Source organism: Chiroxiphia lanceolata, chromosome 1, assembly GCF_009829145.1.
Source record: "Chiroxiphia lanceolata isolate bChiLan1 chromosome 1, bChiLan1.pri, whole genome shotgun sequence".
NCBI classification, from domain to species: domain Eukaryota; kingdom Metazoa; phylum Chordata; class Aves; order Passeriformes; family Pipridae; genus Chiroxiphia; species Chiroxiphia lanceolata.
Window position 1 is genome coordinate 26,163,506 of NC_045637.1, and position 21,465 is coordinate 26,184,970.

At 38.8% G+C, this 21,465-nt stretch overlaps 1 protein-coding gene across 1 annotated transcript in view; it reads right to left on the bottom strand.

The window, feature by feature from the left end:
- Window positions 1-1,746: 1,746 nt before the first annotated feature.
- The window catches only part of NECAB1 (N-terminal EF-hand calcium binding protein 1), an 82,027-nt gene continuing 62,308 nt past the window's right edge, over window positions 1,747-21,465 (bottom strand). The window contains 10 exon segments of the mRNA XM_032675069.1: window positions 1,747-2,131; window positions 5,240-5,331; window positions 6,328-6,405; window positions 8,650-8,762; window positions 10,242-10,295; window positions 14,441-14,517; window positions 17,286-17,401; window positions 19,404-19,427; window positions 19,429-19,462; window positions 19,465-19,537. Of these exon segments, the coding sequence (XP_032530960.1) occupies window positions 2,103-2,131; window positions 5,240-5,331; window positions 6,328-6,405; window positions 8,650-8,762; window positions 10,242-10,295; window positions 14,441-14,517; window positions 17,286-17,401; window positions 19,404-19,427; window positions 19,429-19,462; window positions 19,465-19,537 (690 nt within the window). The 3' untranslated portion in view covers window positions 1,747-2,102.

A 21,465-nucleotide genomic window follows, 5' to 3' on the forward strand; every position in this document is an offset into this window, starting at 1 on the left:
CAGATCAGTAGTTGCATCATGTTAATAAGGGAAACCTTCAGACCGGTATTAAAACATTCACTTTTGCTGAGTTACCGTCAGATTTAAAGGTGAAATTTGTCTCTAACGTGGCACCTAAATTTAGGTGTGCAGGTATCACTTTCTGACATCCACATTTGTGTAGAGAACTTAGACCTCATGAATTTTATTGTCAAAGGGCTTGATTCAGTTGCCTAAAGGTAGGCATCTGCTGTTATCTGAGACTGTCATGTACTTTTTGGGTACTGTTTGTAACCTTGGGCTGCTAGATGAGAGAGTGGTCATGTAGCATGTAGAGCTTGTCAAGCTGTCATGGAGGTGTGAGGGAGGTTACAATGGTTGCTTTCCTTTCATTCTTGAGCTGAATGCCTCAGATACGGGGGACAACGCTGTGACTTGTTAGGGAATCAAATATTTCTACTTCCAGGTTTTATAGAATCATAGACTACCCTGAGTTAGAAGGGCCCCACAAGGATCATCAAAGTCCAACTCCTAACCCTGCACAGGACAACCCCAAGAGTCACACCACGTGTCCGAGAGCATTGTCCAAATGCTTCTTGAACTCTGTCAGGCTTGGAGCCATGACCACTTCTCTGGGGAGCCTGTTCCAGTGCCCAACCACCCTCTGGGTGAAGAACCTCTTTCTAATATTCAACCTAAAGCTCCTGTGACACAGCTTCAGGCCATTACCCCAGGTCCTGTTACTGGTCACACAGAGAAGAGATCAGTGCCTGCCTCTCCTCCTTCCCTCTCAAGGAAGTTGTTGTAACTGCAGTGAGGTCTCCCCTGAATCTCTTCTTCTCCAGGCTGAACAGACCAAGTGACCTCAGATGCTCTTCATACGGCTTCCCCTCAAGGCCCTTCACTATTTTTGTTGCCCTCCTTTGGATGCTCTGTAATAGCTTTGTATCTTTCTTATACTGTGGTGCCCAAAATTGCCCCGATATTCAAGGTGAGGCCACACCAGTGCAGAGCAGAGCAATCCCCTCCCTCGGCTGGTGATGCTTTGCCTGATGCCCCCAGGACATGGTTGGCCCTCCTGACTGCCAGGGCACTGCTGACTCGTATTCAACTTTCCATCGACCAGGACCCCCAGGTCCCTGGATGTGAAGGTGATCTGGCTGCAACATCTGTCACCCCATTGATCAGCCGGGTTGATTGAGCAGATCTGACTGGCTATAGGTGGGGGTGTCCCCTTCCTCCGTCAGTGCTCCATGTGCGTCCCTCATGAAGCTGCGCACTCTGTCACAGAGTGACCTCTGATGGTACTGTTTGTTGCTCAAGGGTGTACAGTAGCCCTGTTCCCCTGCTAGAACCTCCCAAGGAGCTCAAGGTTTATGGCTATTTGTGTTCTAACAGCAGTTTCTCTAATGACTTTTCAGTGAGCTGCCAGAGATCTAATAAAAATATTTTCTGAGTGGTCAGGACATAGAATTCAAAGCAAATTGGTTGTGAAATGTTAAGTCTGGGGATGTGTAGTGTCTTGGCAGACAGGCAGGTATGTTTCCTCTTGTGAGGGTAGGGGCTAGAGTCTGTGAAGAGAAGATAGTACTGCCTTGTCTTCTTGTGAGCAGAAAACATCCTGTGTGAGGGAAATTCTCTGTTAGCACAAAGAGTTGGCCCTGTGTTTATTCTCTTAATTAATGGCTTAAAGCATCTCTGCAGACGTGTGAAAAGGTGTGCTTATGGTCATACCTCTTTCTTCTGTCAAAGAAGACCACAGCAGCATTATGTAATGATTGTTTATTAATGCAAGATTGAAACTTTTCACAAATACTTAGTCATACAAATCAAGATGTACTTCTCTGTGATAGTTTGGACTGAATATACACAATAAATATTGTAGTTGTCTTATTTCTTATTTCAATTTTTAGAATACATCATGTCTCCGAACTAGTCACAAGAAGAGAAGGTAATAAAGATGCAGTTTTCCAGATTTTAAGATGGATAAAGTGGAAAAGATCGCATCCATAATAACAAACATTATCACATCATAAATTCATAGCCCAGCACACCTGTACACTGCTATGTGAATGTTGGTGTAATGAAAAACAATGCAACATTAACATTACTTGGAACAGCTTCTAGTTGTTATCGAGGACCCACCACGATGCTGAAAGAGAAAATTTATTTATTTGTTAATATAAATGATATTTCTGGTAAAAATCCTAAATAAAATAGCTATAACATATATATAGAAACATTAATTTATATATGCAGCTGATACTGGTGAGAAAGAATACTCAGAATACTGGGAGAGCTGAGTAGAACTGGTGGGGGCATGGCTTTAGCACAAGAATTTATATCACCTTTTGTAAACATCCAAAGAAGCATTAGCATGTCACAGGTGTGGTTGCATAGAATTAAGCACCCAGATCCTCATTCCTGTGCTGCTGCATGTGTCAGTATTTAAGCTGAGCACTGTGTCCTCTGGCTGGTTGTGTTACCTTAAATAACTTTCTTCCCTGGTGGCATTAATCAAATCTGGTGGTGTTTTTACACAGCTCTGCAAATTAATAGTGTTTTGTCCCCAAAAGTAAGATAATTGATGAACTTGTAAAATGTCATTCCTATAAAAGGATCTGTAATCACCAGATTATAGACAGAGCTGGAGTGAAGCAAATGTGTGTTTCTTCCCCACAATCTCTCTTTGGCCTTTTGAAATTGAACCTTACGCAGAGAGGAAACACGAAGTGTGGAGAGAGACAGGATGGAAAGAAAGAAAGGAATTGTGACTATCTGGGATGCCAAGTGCCCATAGCAGAGGGGTGTTCTGAGCTCACTGGGTTTTGCACTACACAGTTTGGGGATTAAATCCATTAACACAACTTGTTTCTTGTGAATGTATCCATAAATCCTTCCATTAATGCCATTTAAATGGAAAATATTATTATTGAAGAAAAATGATGAGAAGATACTTACGAATCTTACCTGAATTGGGGCTATGAAAGCCTAGTAGTTTCAGAAACATCAGTGGATTAATGAATTCTGGCCCCAAAAATGCCAGTTTAACAGTTTATTTCATAGATTTATAGTGTTATAAGTGTTCAACAGTTTTCTCCTAGCTTTTGTTTTCTTCAGGCAAAGGTTCTCTAGTGTCCTCAAGGCCAGATCTGCTATGAAAATTAGGCATTCACTGAAGATGAACCAAGTGATTCATGCCACCCTGGTAGATTGCCTGAAGCAGCTGGGTCAGTTAACAGGTGTCTGAGTGGTTATAATAGGTTGTGGTTCCTATTAAGTGATGTTAAATTAATTTTCTATAGGATAATACTGGATTGAACAGTCTTAAAAAGTGTTGTCTCTCTGAATCATTCTTGGCCACATAAGTGTATACTTGTTAATTTTAATTAATTGGTGGGGTAAAGACTTTTGGGTTGTAAACCTTGAATCACGTTTAGATTACAATTTGCAATTCTTTCAGTTCTTCATTACCCAGATCTGTAAAAAGAGTTTGGAAGTTTCTGAGCTATGGTAAATTTGTTTCTAGAACAGAGCTAATCCGTGTGCTAATTGTGGACAGTTTTGCATTTTTTTTCTCCTGATTTTACAGTGTTATTACACTATGGTGTCTGAAATTCTTTCCTAAAGTATACTGGTAGGATTTCAGCCATCATTTTTTACTTCAAGAACTTTTTCTGTCTTTCAAACACAAATATGATTTCACAGAATCATAGAATCGACTGGGTTGGAAAAGACCTCTGAGATCATCAAGTCCAACCCTTGATCCAACACCGCTGTGGTTACTAGACCATGGCACTAAGTGCCACATCCAGTCTCATCTTAAAAACCTCCAGGGATGGTGAATCCACCACGTCCCTGGGCAGCCCATTCCAATGTCTGATTACTCTGTAAAAATTTTTTTCCTAATATTGAACCTAAACCTTCCCTGGCACAGCTTAAGACAATGTGTAGACCAAATTTGTATAGATCAGTCGTAGGAAGTACTTTCCATGAAACAAAATCCACGTCTCTGCACAGATTTCTAAATTACAGGTAATCTATAAAATTGTACAAATGACTGTGAATGCATTTATTCCTATTGCCCCAGCAAGGAGTGCACAGTGAGAAATGCTGTTCCTATGGCAACAGTCTGCCAGGACAGAGTGCTGCAGACTGAAATCCTTCTAAGCAGGCAGAGTCAATGCTTTAATGACTATTTGGAATTCAATTTCAGACACTTCTATATATAGGCATTTAAAAATAATGTTTACATTTTATTTTATGTTAATTGTACTTTACCTGTGAGCTTTACCCTGGAACGCTCCTGGATCATATACAGTCTAACACTCCGACACAAAGAATTTTGGGAAAAGGCATCATTGTTTCCTACAGCCAACTTTGTCTTAAATTTCCCAGTAAGATACAAGATTTACAGAGATTATTGGTTCATTAAGTGTAGTCTCTTGATACTGCAGGAATCCCTGGCATATAATTCTGTGCTCAGATCAGGCTCATGAGATCTGAAGATGTCTTGGCTGGTTTCTTTTAAGGAGAAACTCCAGGTACAGGACTACATTTTTTTTCTACTAGGTGTGGTTTTGTGATTTTAAATTTAGCTTGTATGGAGACATAGAGGAAATTAGGGTTTTATTTTAATAGATTTGTGTTCCCTAAAATAAAAAATAATTGCTTTCCTCCCTGTGTAAATATGAGACTGATGCTTGCTTTTCTTCATTCTGCACTGTCGCTTAACTTTCATTTCTAGGAGAAGGAAGATGTTGCATGCTCACTGGTTTGCATTAGAAATAATAATTTGGAATCTTTAACACCTTGTTTTTTAAAAGTAGTTTTTTAACATAGCAGGAAAAATGTAAAATAGATTGGTTAATAAACATAAATTATTAGTAATTAAGGCTCCCTTCAGGCAGTGTAAATAGGATTAAGTTGAAGTCTTCATCAGAAAGCATTTTTTTGCTTGAAAATCTTAAACAGGGTCTGTTTTACCATTCACAAACAGTATTGTTTATTCTAGATATTTTCTTAAACAGAATATGCTTGTGTATGTTTGCACTATATAAAATAAAGCATTGTGAGTCTTCTTGCTGATGCATTTTATATTTCTGTGGTTAAAATAAAAACATTTGGAGTCCTTTCCTCCATACTTTACCAAAGATCTGACTAAGGGTGACATTATGCAGTGGTCTTGTGTATGGAACACACTAATATTGCAGAACTTTTATCTGGAACTAACAGTTTAATGTGAAAAGTTGATATTTACCAGGGACTAGCATTGTTGTGATGAGCTCTGGAGTTTCCAAGAAATCCACATTACTTCTTTGGAATGTCTTGCTGTAATTCATTTGAAGGTGGCTAAATAATTGTAAAAAAAAAAATAAATTAAAAATAAGTTTTTTAAAGGGACTCAGTTTTTTTTTTTATGAGCATTAGAAATTTTACAGTTGATGCTGTACAGAGATTTTGTGCTTCAAAACTTAGGCAATGGTGATAGTGGGAGAGGAGTCCAGATAAGCTGTGAAGTGCTTGCATATTATATTAAACACAGGTTTTCTTCTGTGCATCTAGCTGTCACTCTGATGCTCGTCTCGTGGTTGTGACCCAGTGTAGCGTTGACATGTGTTATGAGTGTTCTTGAGTCTTTGTGATAGGAAACCCAGTAAAACTGGGGTTTTGTTCAAAAGGAAAGTGACTGAGCTTCAAGAGACTTCTCCATCTCCCTTCAGAACAATTTCTGTCTTCAGATCATAGGGCTGGTTTGTGTGGGATTTAACCTAAATGTAATTAAGGGCAATCTCTTTGTCTCGGTTTCTTATCTGCCTGCTGGAGGGTAGAATTCAACTAGTAGGATTTTTAATCACTGCAACTTCTATTTTGGGCCCAAAAGAGACACTCTAGGAGTCTGTTGGATGGGTTTTTGTGATGTGGATTGGGAAGCTGTGGGAGAGCTCCCCAGGACTACTTGTATGCTGAACTGTGTTGTGGGATGGCATGCGTTCTATCTGTTGGCTCCTTCTGTTTCTTTCTTTACCATTAAACTCTGGTAATATTGCTACCTTCCTGTTCTTTTGTCTCTGATGAACTAACATCTATCTGATGATATATTTTTAGCACTTTCAGACTTTTTCTGTTTTGAATTAGTTTTGTCTTTCTGACATTTTTATTTATGTTTCAGTATATTTAAGTCTAGCAATTGAAGTATTCTGAAGTATTAATTGTGATATATTTAGCAAGAAATTGGTTAGCAGCATTTTAAGTAATTTATATTCAGTCTTTCTGCACAAAACCTTCAAAACTTAATGTATTACCAAAAGAAAAAAAAAAAAAAGCCACCAAACCCCTAGAACTTACCTATTCCAGGCATTGCTGTTCTCCCAGAACTCATAAACAATGAAGCGGAAATTACTAGGAAGCTTCTGTATGGAAATACTAAGAATTGTACAATTGAACTAATTTAGTAAAACACAACAAAGTTATTGGACATACACATCTTATTCCAAACTGCCTATAAGTAGGACTAAATGCAGTGATTTTTGAAAAAAAAAAAAATAAAACAACAAAAGCAAAACCAAAAAACAACCCAAATAATAATTTTAACAAATGAGTGATCATATACTACAAATTATCTTAACTTTAAAAAAACCCCAAACTCTTGTTGTATACTTATTTTTACTTAGTAATATTTTATATTACTACACTTAGGATGGACTCTTATTTATGAAACTCATTTTTCATTTTGCTCCAATAGTACCATATACGTAAAGAAATGCTAATCAGTAATACATAAAATTAAATAACTGTGGTTCAGGAAAGATCAGCTAATACAGAACCACAGAATATGCCAAGTTGGAAGGGACCTGCAAGGATCATCAAGTCCAACACTTAGTCCTGCACAGGACCATCCCAAAGAGTCACACCATGTGCCTAAGGGTATCGTCCAAACGCTTCCTGTACTCTGTCAGGCTTGTGACCACTTCCCTGGGGATCCCGTTCCACACAGTGAACAGTTTTGAGTAAGTTTGTAGAGGTTGTTTCACTGAAGAATTACACAGTAGAAGTTATCTTTTTGTATAAGAGATGCATCGAAGTGTCATGGAATTTCTGTGCTTTGAAAGCAAATGGAATATATCTACAATGTAGTGTAGAGTCAGATAGGCTGATATCTGCTGCATATACATTTTTAAAATAATATTTTGGGTACTAGTTACTTGTCCTTACACTTTTCAGCTAACAATATCATGGATCAACAGAGTATCTGTTGATCCTCTACAGAGTATCATCCCACTTACTATCCTGAGCATAAAACCTTTATAGCATGTATGGTATTAATGCATGTGGGTACTCAAATTGGTGTTTAGATAAATAGTACAAAAAGTATATATACATATTTCTCTAAGTGCCCAATTGTAAGATTGCTGATCTCACTACTGATGTGCTTGAAAACTGGTATCAGATTATATTTCATACTGTAATAAGCAATGTTTTATGATTTATTGGTTTTCTCCTGCTGTATGTGTAAGCACATGGTAAAATAGCATGTTGGAAAAAAAAGCTGTTGGAAAAAACAAATCCCTGTCATTACCAACTACAGCAAAACCCATCCGGTAGGTGGCATTACAGACTTACCAAATGCCTGTAAACTTGGGAAAGAAAGGAACTTCCTACCATCATTTATTAAGTTGCATTCTAAAGTCATGTAAGCTCTCTCCCCTGACAAGTCTGCAGTCACTACAGTCTTTAGCTTGATGTTCATTTTTGGAAGAGGCCAGAAGGGCTTCTCTTGTGTGGGGTTTTTTTTTTTTCCATCTCTTGGCCAACAAGAGAATTTTATTTTCCTCATCAGTCTGCCTTTACAAGTGAGCCACTGCAGAAATGTCACTTCTCTTGCAGCTTTACTTTTTCTGGTCTGTGTGGACACTTGATAAAATCCTAAGTATGATGATCTCATAGCAAAGTTTATAAATTAGGGGTATGATAGGCAGGCTTTGAAGCCTTTGAATATATAGGAAGATCCTATATTGTGTACACATATAAAAACATCTTTTTCATAATGGTCTACAGTGTGTATAGTAGTAACTTTCTCAAGTGTGTGAAATTCAGAAATTCAGAACAGTGGTGAGCCATGAAAATTTATTCGTAACCCATAGTAGTTTATTCAATAGTTTATTTCATTCTAAAAGGAGCAAAGCAGAAACACAGTTTCATTGAAAATTTTGCTTTTTAATTTTCACAGTTCTTTATTATGAATTAAAATTTTAAAAAGACAGCCTAAAGGGAAGATTCTGAAAGCTTCTAAGCAGAGAACTGGTGAACAAGTTGACAAGTTGCCAGGTGAGCACAAACGAAGGCTGGCAAATGAGTTTTCCAATAAGGAGTCTCAGCCTAGGAGCTTCCAGAAGTCATGAATCAATGACCTGCGGAGCTAAGAAGCCTGAAAAGATTGTTTAACATCTTTGGGATAGCCTTTATTGTCATTTTTTGATAGTACTTAAAATCTGCACATTTTGACATCTTTTTCTAGTTCTAGTTGTCTTTGAAAAGCTCTGTCTTACAGATTATGCATAAGCTACCAGGACAGGTGTTACAGGTTCTCTCTTTATAAATAATCCCGGTTATTCAAGAAATGAAACTACATTCCTTCCTTCTGCCCAAGGACAATAACATTGTACTTACTGCAGGCAGCCACCCAGAGTAGAAGCAGATTCCACATACTGCTTCAGGGCAAGATGGAATTCCTCAATCTTTTCTTCTATCACACACATTTGATTTTGAACGATCATTATGTGCTGATACAAAAACATTACAATATTACTGCCATATCATCCTCTGAATTCCTTGTACTTTAAACTCAGAAAAGTCATATCACGAAACAAAAAAACCATAAAGCATGAAAGAAAATCCACAGAAGTTCCTTAGAAGTTTGCAGTCCCCATTTTAGTGCTCTGGAGTGGAGTAGAAATGCTCAGGTGTGGCTCTTATGTCTAGACAAGCCGAGGTACAGAATGGAAACACCCAAAATGAGTGTCCATCTCAGAGATGGTTGTCCTAATCCTGGATGAGAGAGTCTTTTCGGAAGAGTGCAAAGCAAATGCTGATCTTTGAAATATTCAGTATTAAAGACAGTGTGTTTCCTTGGGTGAATCTGTATGCAAGCAGGTGTAAGGTCTGGGATAAGAGCAAACCCCCACAGTCTGCACTGGATATGTTGTTGCTTTTACCTTTTAGAGCCCTGACTCACACCTGAGTGAGATGCCTAAGGCAGCCCATGTTAAGTGATGAATAGAGAAGATTTTCTTTCCTCCACCTTTCTGAAAATGAACAATCTTTATAAACAAGACTGGAAACACTCAGTAGTACAGAAGACCTATTTATCCTTTTAACTATTTTAAATAGTTTATGTGTTGATTAATCTGTTGGAGCTTGACAACTTTACTAGTGGAATATTTAAAGCAACACAACGTGCTTCTTAATGAATACAACTTAATTTCTTGTACAGGTTTTTGACTCATTTCTGCTTTGATTATTAATACAGCTACCTTATGATTTATAAGCAATCTGTCTAGCAATATTGTATGGTCTCATTTAAAAAAAAATCTAATGCAACTCCTGTGATGAAATAATGATCCAATTTGATGGATCATCTCTTTTGGTTATTTTTTCATGTATATTTGATTTGCGTTGCATTAGGTTCAAAGCTCTGAATTTAGGAATGCTAATCTATCAATCTTGGGACATAAACTTACTTAACAGTAAGTTTATTTCTGGTCATGATTTTGATTTTTTACATTGTAATATAGATTACTGCTTAGCACTAGATAGTCTCCCATCTTTCCTATTAAGATTTCCTGTAGCAGTTTTGGGAGGGAGGGAGGCTGTACAACCATGATTTAAAGCATGCATGCAGCATTAGGTGATTTGAAGCAGAGAAGCTACCGCCCCATAAACACTGCTGCCAAATTTGTAAATCTTATTAATGACACCTTTTCCTCCTTATGCAAGTTAAGGTTTGGCTCCCTGTATCCTTTGAAAACAATGCAAAAATTAATGTAAACTTTTACCTCATGTATTCTGAGTTTTGTTTCTGTTGCCTCTTTCACGGTTAAATAAAATGGTTTCAATGCTAAATGAAATGGTTTCTTATCACTGAAAAGTGAGAGTAATGATTTTACAGTTACTTTTTAACAAAAGAGACCAGATGAAATTGTTGTCTCAACAGCTAGCATTCATAATCAAATGTGAAAATCATTATCTTGAAAAGTACTTACAGATCTTGCATTTTCTTCTAAAACTTCCTCTTCAAATGGCTCAAGCTTTAGGTCCTTTTAGGCAGTTGAAAAGAAAATAGAAAATAGAAGAGTCAATACTACAGCCATATTCTGCTCTTACCTTTTTAACAAACTATTCCAATAGCTAGATTCTGTTTTATTTCAAGAAGTTATAACTAAATACCTTCTTTATTAGCTGTAAGTCAAACATAAATGTTGATCTGGTATACCTCAGTGATTAATCCAGGTTGGGCTGTTTTGTAAAGGTTTATCTCTAATGCTCAGCAGGTTTTTTTTTCATTCAACAAAGTAACAAACCACTTGTTTCACAAATGTATGGACTTAACTGAGAAAAGACAGACATGCTCTCAAATTGTCACGTGAAGTATAGAGATGAGCAAGAATGGTAATTTGGAACGAACTATCAGTTACTATTATGCCATGATAAAACTTTACACAAAGGGAGATTCTCTGCAGGAGGTTTATAAGTGGTTGCAAGGGGCTGTTTTCTAGTGTCGAGAGATTCGCCATGATGGTCCAGATCAGGTTTCTGAACTGCTGCACTTACTGTGAGCATGGGCTGGGCAGCAGCAAACAGATGTGTCTGTGAGGCAGCAGCATGTTTGGCACACAGGCTGGATGTGCACTTCATGAATTGGTGATTGACACAAACACCGACTAGTAATGCACACAAAATCATCCTTTACATGTTAGACACAGGCAGTATTTTCTAACTCAATGCCATTATGATATTCTGAAAATATTCGTATGCCTGAAAAAAAAAAGGAGAGTGATTTCCAATAAGCAGCTGGAGAAAAACGCACTCTTTGTTTGTGGTGCTTCACTTCTCACTGCACACAGTTCTTGTGCAGCAAAGAGAAAAAAATTTCTTATGCTCCCAGCCTGGGTGAGGATTGATTAACCTCAGATAGCAGGCATTCTGCCAGCACAGATGCTGTACTCGCTGAAAACCAACAAGAGATGTGCAGGTAGAATTCAAATGAACAGAGGACCTCCACCAGCAGTGGGTGGCAGAGCAAGGCAGCAGTGAAATACTTAGAAACTGCTGTGAACGTGGATAGAAAAGCATAAAATGTGTGTTGTGGAGGGAAAAACACACAGCTTTTTGTTAATTCAGACACTTCAGGTAAAAAATCTGAAGGGAAAATGCATATTCCTGTAATTCTTCCACGCTTTCAGTGCCATTTTTTTCTAGGGAAACATGGCAAACTTTCTCTAAAGGTATCAAGAAAAGAATTCTTTTTTGTTTTTCGGTGTATGTAAATTTAGAACTCAAGTAAAAATAGGCAGCTTACAAGACTGATTCATGGTCGAATTGACCTTTGACAGAAGGCAGCAGAAGACTCAGACAACACTACATCAACCCTTCACCAAGTCGTTTTCCAATAGGAACCACTGACTAATAACTGCTACCCCTTCAAAAATAAAAATTATCCATAGCAGCTCTTCAGTAGTGTATGTCATTAGACAGGGCATGACTACACAGATAGGATAAGTCTACAGAGCCAGCCTGTATGACCTTGGAGCATGTGAGCGCTGGCACAGTCCTCATCTGTGTGGACACAGTGCTTATGCATTGCGTGGCTTGACTTTGAGCACAAGTGAAGTAGCCCAGGGTGCATAACAGAGGTCCTGCCAGCCCGTTTTCAAGCAGCCTGGAAATAAAACCTCATGCAGCTCAAAGCTGGGGCTTTAAAATGACTCCGGAGTCCTACCTCACCCAACTGAGAAGTGGTGGCTTTTGAAATTCCCTTTTAGCAGGATTGTGCAATCCTTTCCAATCTGTTCCAGGGCAAAGTCAAAAAGAGGGACTTTTAATAGCTGCTGAAAGACAGCTGATATTTAACACCTCTCAGAGTCAGACATGGCTGAGAGATACAAAGTCAAGCAGATGCCAAGTTAGGCAAAGGTTAGAGTCTACTGGGAAAGACTGTCTACTGGGAAAATTAGGCTTATCTAATTGCTGTGTTTTAGTAATCAAGGTTTATATTGAAAAGGAGGTAATTATGGGAGTTCAATGCCCTGTCATTGTTTCCCTTTGCACTGAGCTCCTTTTCAGACTGAGTTTCTCTGTCATTTAAACATGGCAGATTTGATATTTTTATACATCCTTGTTTGTAAATTTATTCACCACAAAATGGTTGGCTGCTTTCTGTAATGTTGCATTGCATTATTGCTGTAGGCCGGGTTTCTTTTTTTTTTCTTTTTTCCACATTCCTTTAGATGTTAGGTTTCTTTTGGCATCAGTCTATGTTGGGCTGGACGAGCTGTGACGGGGCAGTGAGCTGCTGTTTCCAAACCAGAGATGGGAGGTAAAGCCAGACAAAAAGTGAGATTTACCTTTGATGATGGACTTGACATTTAAAAATCCAGTTTTATATCTATTCAGGAAAAATCAAGTTGCCACTAAAACATCATTAACGTTGGCAACTGCCATGTAATTGCCTTTCTCTTGCAGAAATGACCTCTGGGAGGAAGCAGTTGTATAGAGGCTCATGGGTAGGCTCTGGCCAGAGACTTAATGGGCTGAGCTGCTGAGCATGGCAAGGAGCAGAGTGAGAAGGTGACAGGACTTAAGGACAGTGCTTCAAGTAATGGCCAAATTTCACAGCTGGTTAAGGAGAAGTGATGTGAGATTTTCAGACTGCAGGGATAACCAAAGGGAATATGGGTCTCCTTTTGGAGCACAAAGTCTTGCAAGGCCAGCAATGCTGGGGGTGACCATATGCAGCTAATCAGTAATAAGACTGAGATAACTGAAATACCCAATGCTGTTCCCAAACTGGGAGCAAAGGGCAAAAGTAGCTAGAGGTGTTTTTTTCATTTGGGAGGGAGCAATGGCAGAGAAAGGTCAGTATGCTTCTCTTGCTGAGCCCTGTGCCAAGTCACCACTCTTTTTATTTTTTTTGTTAAATCCCTTAACTATTTTCTGTGTGTGCACTTTGCTACTGAACTCAAGTTGGATGACTGGTTGAGGGAGAGGAGACACTTGTCTGCTAGGGCCCAAGGTCTGAGCCAGTGCCTGGGTAAGAGGTGCAGGTCCAGGCACAAATACTTAAAACCCATGATAATGCTCACGAGGCATCATCCCCATGATCATCCCCGATCAGCTGAAAAGAAAGAACAGGATCAGGACTGTTTATCTTCCTGCAAGTGCTGCTGTTCATGTTCATGTTCCTGCAAGTGCTGCCTGGTGTGGGTGCTGGTGGAAGCACACCCGTGCCAATGTCTTTGGAGTACATGCAACCAGTCTCATTGCTGGTGGGCACTGACCTGTGGGGAGAAGCTACATCAGCTGCACAGGGAATGGAGCTACTCCTGGGTCTGAGAGCACTTGGTCCTAAAGCCTCACCTCCAGTGGACCAGGAGGGAAGAAACCCCCATGGTCCCAAAATCCACTGAATTCAGCCACTCCCAAAAAAAAGAAGTCATCACACACAGATAAAAAACAACTTTTGTACACCAGGGTAGCAATTAAATCTGAATAATAATTAAAAATAATAGATACTTTCTGTATGGATAGATGTGGCTCAGGATTTTACAAGCCCTAGGATTGTAAATGCTGGCATTGTTGGATCAGATGGGTCATTTTCAGACTCCTGGAGGGGGTCTGATGTGATGTGGGAACCACAGATGGTTTCTGGGCTCTGGGGCCTGTGCAGCCAGCTCCCAGACAGGGTTGCATCAGCTTTTGGTTGAACTTTACTTATTAGGAAAGTGTTTTAAGCTTTATGAATGAGTATTCTCTGATGGAAAAGGAGGAAACAAAATGTTCTGTCGTGCTTTCATGGGAAAGTTTGGAGAGGAAAAGAAAAACACCATATTCTAAAAACAGAGGCTTATACCATGTTCCCCAAAACAAGCATAACTAAATACAGTACCATTCTCCAGTTATACAGTAATGCAACTTTTCAGATCTTTATGAAAAGTTGAATCTGTGGTGATAGGAAGGGGAAAGGGGAGCATGGAAAAACCATGACATGCTGTCATGCAATAGGAAAGAAGAAAGTGGAAGAAAAATGTAGGCATTTAATGAGCGGTAACTGTCTTAGGTGGTGTTGAAGTTTCACTCATTGTTGATTGGAAAGACTGCAACTGGGGCACTGAAAACATTTGTGTTTTCAAAAGGGTTACTTTACTGAAAGTGAGAGAACAAACAGGTGGAAAAAACCACACACCTTCTTTTCCAGTCTATCAATTAGCTTCTGGAGTCTGTTTATCTGGGTCATCCACTGGCTGTCTTCCTCAATCCAACCTTTGGACAGATAAATAATGAACATTTAAAAAATGTTACTAAAGTGCTGGAACATAGTGTATTCCTGTATTTTATTTAAAAAAAAAAAGTTTACCTGGATTTTCTTTTTCTTCTCAAAATTATGCTCCAACTAGTTCAATGTTCATTTAGGTAAAACTAAAGGAAAGCATGATTTTGACTCCATGAATGCTTTTTGTTCCTTTTTAAGATACAGTAGGAATCCACTATATGAATTAAAACTACATTCTAGATTAATGCTAGTGCTTTGGAAATTGTGCTGGTACTTGAAGAAAGCTCTCCATCTCTACTGCAATTATATTCCTGCCTGTATAATGACTGATCGTAGAATCATAGAATGGTTTGTGTTGGAAGGGACCCCTAAAGATCATCTAGTTCCAACCCCCCTGCCATAGGCAGGGACACCTGCCACCACATCAGGTTACTCAGGGCCGCATCCAACCTGATCTGATATCATATATCAAGGGTGAAGCTAGAAGACAATGTTCTACAAAGGCACAAGCATCTGGGCTATGAAGATGGTAAAGGGCCTAGAGGGGGGAGACATACAAGGGAGCAGCTGAGGTCGCTTGGCTTGTGCAGCCCACAGAAGAGGAGACTGAGGGAGACCTCAGAGCAGTCTGCAGATTCCTTATAAGGGGGAAAGTAGGAGCAGGCACTGGTCTCTCTGGTGACAAGTAACAGGACCAGAGGAAATGGTCCTATGAGGAGAGGCTGATGGAGCTGGGGTATTTAGCCTGGAGAAGAGGAGGCTCAGAGGAGACCTCATCACTCTCTCCAACTACCTGAAGGAGGCAGTAACCAGGTGGGGGTTGGTCTTCTTCTCCAGGCAACTATCAGTGAGACAAGAGGGCATGGTCTTAGCTCTACCAGGGGAGATTTAGGTTGGATATTAGGAAGAAATTCTTTCCAGAGAGGGTAAGAATTGGAATTGGAATGGGCTGCCCAGGGAGGTGGTGGATTCTCCATCCTGGAGGTTTTTAGATGAGACTGGATGTGGCATTTAATGCCATGGTCTAGTAACCATGGTGGTGTTGGATCAAGGGTTGGACTTGATGATCTTAAAGGTCCTTTCCAACCCGTCTGATTCTATGATTCCATGAAATGGCATCAAGCTGCATAGGGGAGGTTTAGGTTGGATATGAGGAAAAAATTCTTTACCCAGAGGGTGGTGGTCACAGGAACAGGCTCCTCAGGGAAGTAGTCACAGCACCAACCTGTCTGAGTTCAAGAAGCCCCTTGACAACACTCTCAGGTTCAGATCTTTGGGCTGTCCTGTTCAGGGCCAGGAGTTGGACTTTAGTGATCCTTGTGGGCCTTTCTAACTCAGGATTGTCTATGATTCTGTAATTCTGGGAGTCTCTCTGAAGTCTCTGGAAAATTTTGCTTTGCCTAAAATCTCATGAACAATGTCTACTAGATGGAAGGGACAATACTCAAGAAAACAAATATGTGCATTATTAAAGCAGTTCCTGACATCACTCACAGTGTAAATGTCTACGTAAGTGGTTGCTCTAAGGAGAGAGGCAGGTTATTATCAGAAACTGAAGAATTTTCAATACATGCTATCTTGTTATGCACATTCACTAACTGCTTATTTTCCAGCTGAGAGTTTTTGTGGCTCTTGAATATGTTTTGACCAAACAGAGAAATCCTAATGCTGAGACCATACCACAGCTGTGGTCTGTAGAGGCAGGCAGAGTGCAGCTTACCTGAACAAGTACATAGGCTAAAGACAATGCTGGCTTGAGCACTGAATGCAAATACACACCTACAGTGTTACTGTGCATGTGAGCAGCAGGCAGTAAGGAGGAAGATCAAGTGCCAAGACAAACACAAATCTTGTGCAGGAAAGTAGACAGCTATTAGCTATTAGTAAAACTGTGGAGAAAGATGTTAGCTTTAAAATTACATCAATACAGTAAGGTGATTTGGTAAAGCTTGCATATGTTTGGGTTCCTTCTGAACTCTGTGAATTAGCAGTGCTGCAACAAGGTTATGTGACCTTCCTTGTTATGAACAACAGTAACTCACAACAAAAGAGCAAACATCATCCTGTATCACTGAGCTGAAAGAACAGCATTATTTGGTGAGTGGCACAAAGTGAGTCAGGAATGTGAGTGACAGAAAGGTCCTCAGAAGAGGGTTAAAAAGGAAGAGGTAAGCATGTGGCTGCAAGCATTGACATCTGCATGACTGGTCAAGAAATGAGCCTGATCCATCACATATTTTGTTGTTTCAGTGATCTTCATGCCTTGATTTTGGGACACATCACTAAGCATGGAGACACCTTCACTGCAGCCTCATGCTTAATGTCACTGCTTCCAAAGAATCCCATTTACCAAAGTGCACTATCACATTTTCCAAAGGAGAAATGCTTATTCAGATTTTTTTGTGTCATCTGAAATGAATATTATTTTCTTTCACTTTTGTATTTTCCCTTTCTGTATCTTATTTGTTCCTCTCAGCTGGGATACAAATATTACCTAAAAATGTTTAATCAATCCAAAGCCGCCAAACAATATCACAATTTGGACCATAATTATATATTTATTTTTATCAGTTCACATCTATGTATATAGTTTCCTCATGGTTTGAGTTAATACCCTCTATATTAAATTGAAATTGTCTTCTGTCAGTAAAGTAGTTAGTTAGGTGTCTAAATGAAATTTTTGAGAGAGAGATATGTGTATATTTTTCTGTATATGTGTGTATGCACATGTTTTAAGTATCTTGAAAATGTGAAATACCATACCTGTGCTAGAATGGGTTATTTGATGACAAGCTGTTGTTCTTCTGAAGCCTTCGAGCTGAGCGTTTCCCTGGCCACTGGACTGAGAGCACTTCTGGTTTTGTTGGATCTTTTCTGCACAGAAACACAGGAGACTTCTTAAGATAAATGTGGGGAGAGCTCTCCTCTCTCTGTTTTTAAAAAATGTGCTTCTGTTCCCTTTTTAATTAAAAGAAAAGAAATACCTATTGAGACCACTGGACTATTTTCCAGATTGTCACTATTACTGATTAGTTGTGGTTATGTCATTAAAGAAGTTAAAAAAAAAAAAAGAAAAAAGAAAAAAGAAAAAGAAAAAAGAAAAAAGAAAAAAAAAAAAAAAAAAGAAAAAAAAAAAAAAAAAAAAAAAAAAAAAAAAAAAAAAAAAAAAAAAAAAAAGGAGGGGTTAAGCTGGCATAAACTGTAGATCTTTTAGGGAGGAAATCTCAAGGTCAGTGTCTGTCTGTGATGTGGCTCTGACCTGACCTAAGGAATCATTCACACAGTTTCTTCATTCACAAGAGTTTTATAGCATCACTGCAGAGGAACTTCACAGTACCATCTAAAAGTGAGATAGGAACTTTAAAAATTGAGCCCTGCAGCTTAAATATTGAAAGATAAACACAACCTGTATCTGTTAATAAGGAAGGAAAACTGATGAGAATTAGATGATACTGGATGCAGGACTGATACACTCTTGGGACCAGTAGTGAAACATAGCAGATACAGAAATGATTTATGTTTGTACTGTGATGACAGAGTCATTGAAGCTTGATATGTGTGTGAGGACTAAAGGCTGTCTTTATGTGGTTCTTCATCATCCAGCTGGCATGCAATGAAGGACCAGGACTATGGTTAATTTTGAACAGTTAGGATGAGTGGTTGCAAAGAGTATTAGACAGTAGCCTAAACAGTTCAGTAAATAATTCTCATGGCAAACTGTTTTGGAAAGATATCTGGTCTCCTGAAGCACAGAATAAAGGCTCACTAAAAGTTCACACACTGTGTTAAGGAGATGTTTTTAGGATGGTGTTTTCTGCAGCATAAATCCTTTCACAGTAAGTCAAATTGCAGCAATTCCCCACTGAGCACTCTTAATTAGTTTAGGAGTGTCTTAATGGGATTCTGATTCAAACAGTTGCCCCGAGTTTTGTTAAACATAACTGAAGATGATTTTACATATGGACTGGGGCATCTGCACTAAGAACTAACTAATTTTCTCCAGAATAGCTGTAGTTAAAGTGCTGAGTTTGCTGGGCTTTTCACTGCTACCTTGGAAATGGGAAGATGGTATTTGGCTTAAGTGTGTCACACCTCTTTTTTTTTTTTTTTTTCTTTTGCCACAAATGAAATTCAGCATTCCAGAGGATATTTCTAAACAACTGTACTGATAGAACTGGAGAAAGAAGTCTCCACAATGTCCTACTAGACAGTCAATTGGTCAAGAAAACTCACTGCAAAGGGATGTTCATATCACCCGTTCCAAGCACCCAACTGGGTAGTTTGACTTACTCAGATGGTCTTTCTAAATTGTATTTCTGGAGAGGCTGTCCTAAAGGGCAAGTCAGAGAAGTCAGTGATTACTTCAGAAGATGTAAAGGCACCTAAGTTGGACTCTAGCTCTGAACTGGCCATTCAAGATTTTTTCGCATCAGTTGCTGTGGAACCTGGAAATATGTATGCATGAACAGAGAGATATAAGATACTGGTCATACTTGGTGCATCCTCAGACTTCCAAAAACTGTTTGATTCCTATGGTCAAGCTGCTGACTCAAAACCCCAGGGTAGATTCATGTACTTTAGAGATCTCAACCCAACAGCAAAACAAGCAGATGACATTTCCAAAAGAAAGGTCTTAACATCTTCTTCGTCTGCAAAACAAAAAGTTCATATTTTGCTTTCTTTATCGTCTTTACAATAGCATACTGAGGAAAAAATCCATAAAAACTCCTTTAGTAGGTTCCTATATGGAATAAAAGTGTAACCTTATTTCTCCTGTTATTCCCTACATCAGATTGCTGGGTGAAATGTAAAAAAGAAGGTTCACAGTGACCCCACTCCTCACCCCTTCATTGCGCTGAAGAGGAAGTTTGCTCACCTCTCCTGCCGGGTCTGCTCCTCCGGTTTCCATGGCACACTCCAGGGAACTCTGGAGGACTGAAGCTGGTTCAGTGTCTCCTTCAAGAGAAAGCGAGTCACAAACTGCTCCAAATTAGAAGCCTCCTGATAGTCCTAAAAATTACATAGGGAAAAAAAATAAGGTAAGGCTTTGCCTACTAGGTTAGAAAACACGAGGGAAGGTTCAGACTTCATTCAGAAAGGAAGCAGGTGGATGTTTTCCAGTTGTATGTGCAAAACCACATAATCAGCCTTTATGTTCTGGATAAAAAGACCTCTGAATTTCCAGGTATAGACACAAATGCCACCCAGCTGAGAGACGGCCCGGATATACAATGACACAGCATAGTTTCTACTCAAAAAAAATCCCTTTTCGTTATGTGTCTTAACTCCAGCTGGGGCCAGCACCACATTACTTCTAAGTGTGGAAAAGTCCAAAATAAGACTGACAACTGCAGAATTGAATTTAAGTTTTTATTCAGATCCACTTTTCTGAAATTGTGTATCAAGCCCCACTGGCCTGTCTCTGACAGTAATTATGGGAATAGTCTTCTGAGCAAGGCACATTGCTTAGTGATACTCCCTTGAAAAACTCCTCCTCAGCTGGCTGAAGGACTGTTGGTGCTGAGAGAGGTTGCCTTCTGAATTTAAGAGGTCTTTGACTGATCTTTATTCCTTTTATTGTTTAATTATTTTTGAACCCATATATCTATATATTTTACAATTACATGAATGCATCTACATGTTATTTGAGCTAAAGTTATTAGAAAAGTTTGCACCTATACGTAGCAGTCTGTAGTAGTTCTTTGTGTAATGTATTCAAAAATATTTATGCTTATTTGGTGTAGATAATTTCAGAAATAAATTCTTACCCTGCTTTCTCCCTGGCCCAATAAATCATATTGCCATGGATGGGGTCAAATTTAATGTTTCTGGCAAGCCTAGATCTGCAAAAACCCGTTGTGGTCTCTTCCAACTGTATCCATTCTGTGATTCTGTAGTTCTGCAGTAGCACATAGGTAATGTGAGGGGGTCACCTTTACAATAATATAACACGTTCTTTCTTTTTTTCTCATTAATAAGTGTAATAGAGAGGATAGAACAGACCCCTAGAGCCTCTGTTTACTGTGGTTGAACTCACATTAGAAACAGAGAAAGAAAAGAGATTTCCATCTCTTAAACTCTGAATGAATTTATTGGCCCCCACTCAGCTGATCTTGAAAACTTTTGGGTACAATTTCACCTAAAACAATTTAATAAATATGAGATGCCTTAAATGAAAGATTTCTTTAGTCACGACATCCAAAGAGATGCTTAAAGAAGACGTCATTTCAGTGGTGTTACCTCCTACTCTGAGAACCCATTTGAGTAGTTTTGGCAATGCATATGGGTATTTTTAAGCTCTTCCATGTTCTTCCCAATATGAATGACAGCTGAAATGCTTTTTTGATTTTTAGACTTCTCTTACAATTTTTGCACATATGTGTTGCAATCAGAAACAAATACAAGATGTTTTGAAATTTAAATGTAAAATTAAAGACTGACAGATAATAGCTTTAAAACCATTTTGCTTTCAATTGAAAGTGATCTATTCACAATATGTTATTAAGTTAGTTCTTGTAGGAAGATTTCTGCTGCAGAAATCTCAGATGTTAAACCACTCATGAATCATCAGAAGTACTTATGTAGCCAGAAGCTTTGTGGTCTTCTATATTTACTTCTTCTGTCTTCAGATTAATCAGGTGTGAGTCACTCTCCAACATAATTTTTCATTTATACATTTTTAAAATAGATACTCATGAGAGATTGTCTGTCTACCTCAGTGATACCTGAGACTCACACGGTCTATAAATAATGTTTATGACAACCTTTTTACGATTACTAAATCTTTTTATGCAATAGGAAAGCTGATTTTTATTCTTCTTATAAATTTCCTTCATTGGTTCTCTGGCACGTTAGAACAACATGTGTGAATTTGTGTAGCATGGACAGCTAAATAAAACCCTGCAGTAGAAATACAGGGTATGATTTAGTTTTCTTCA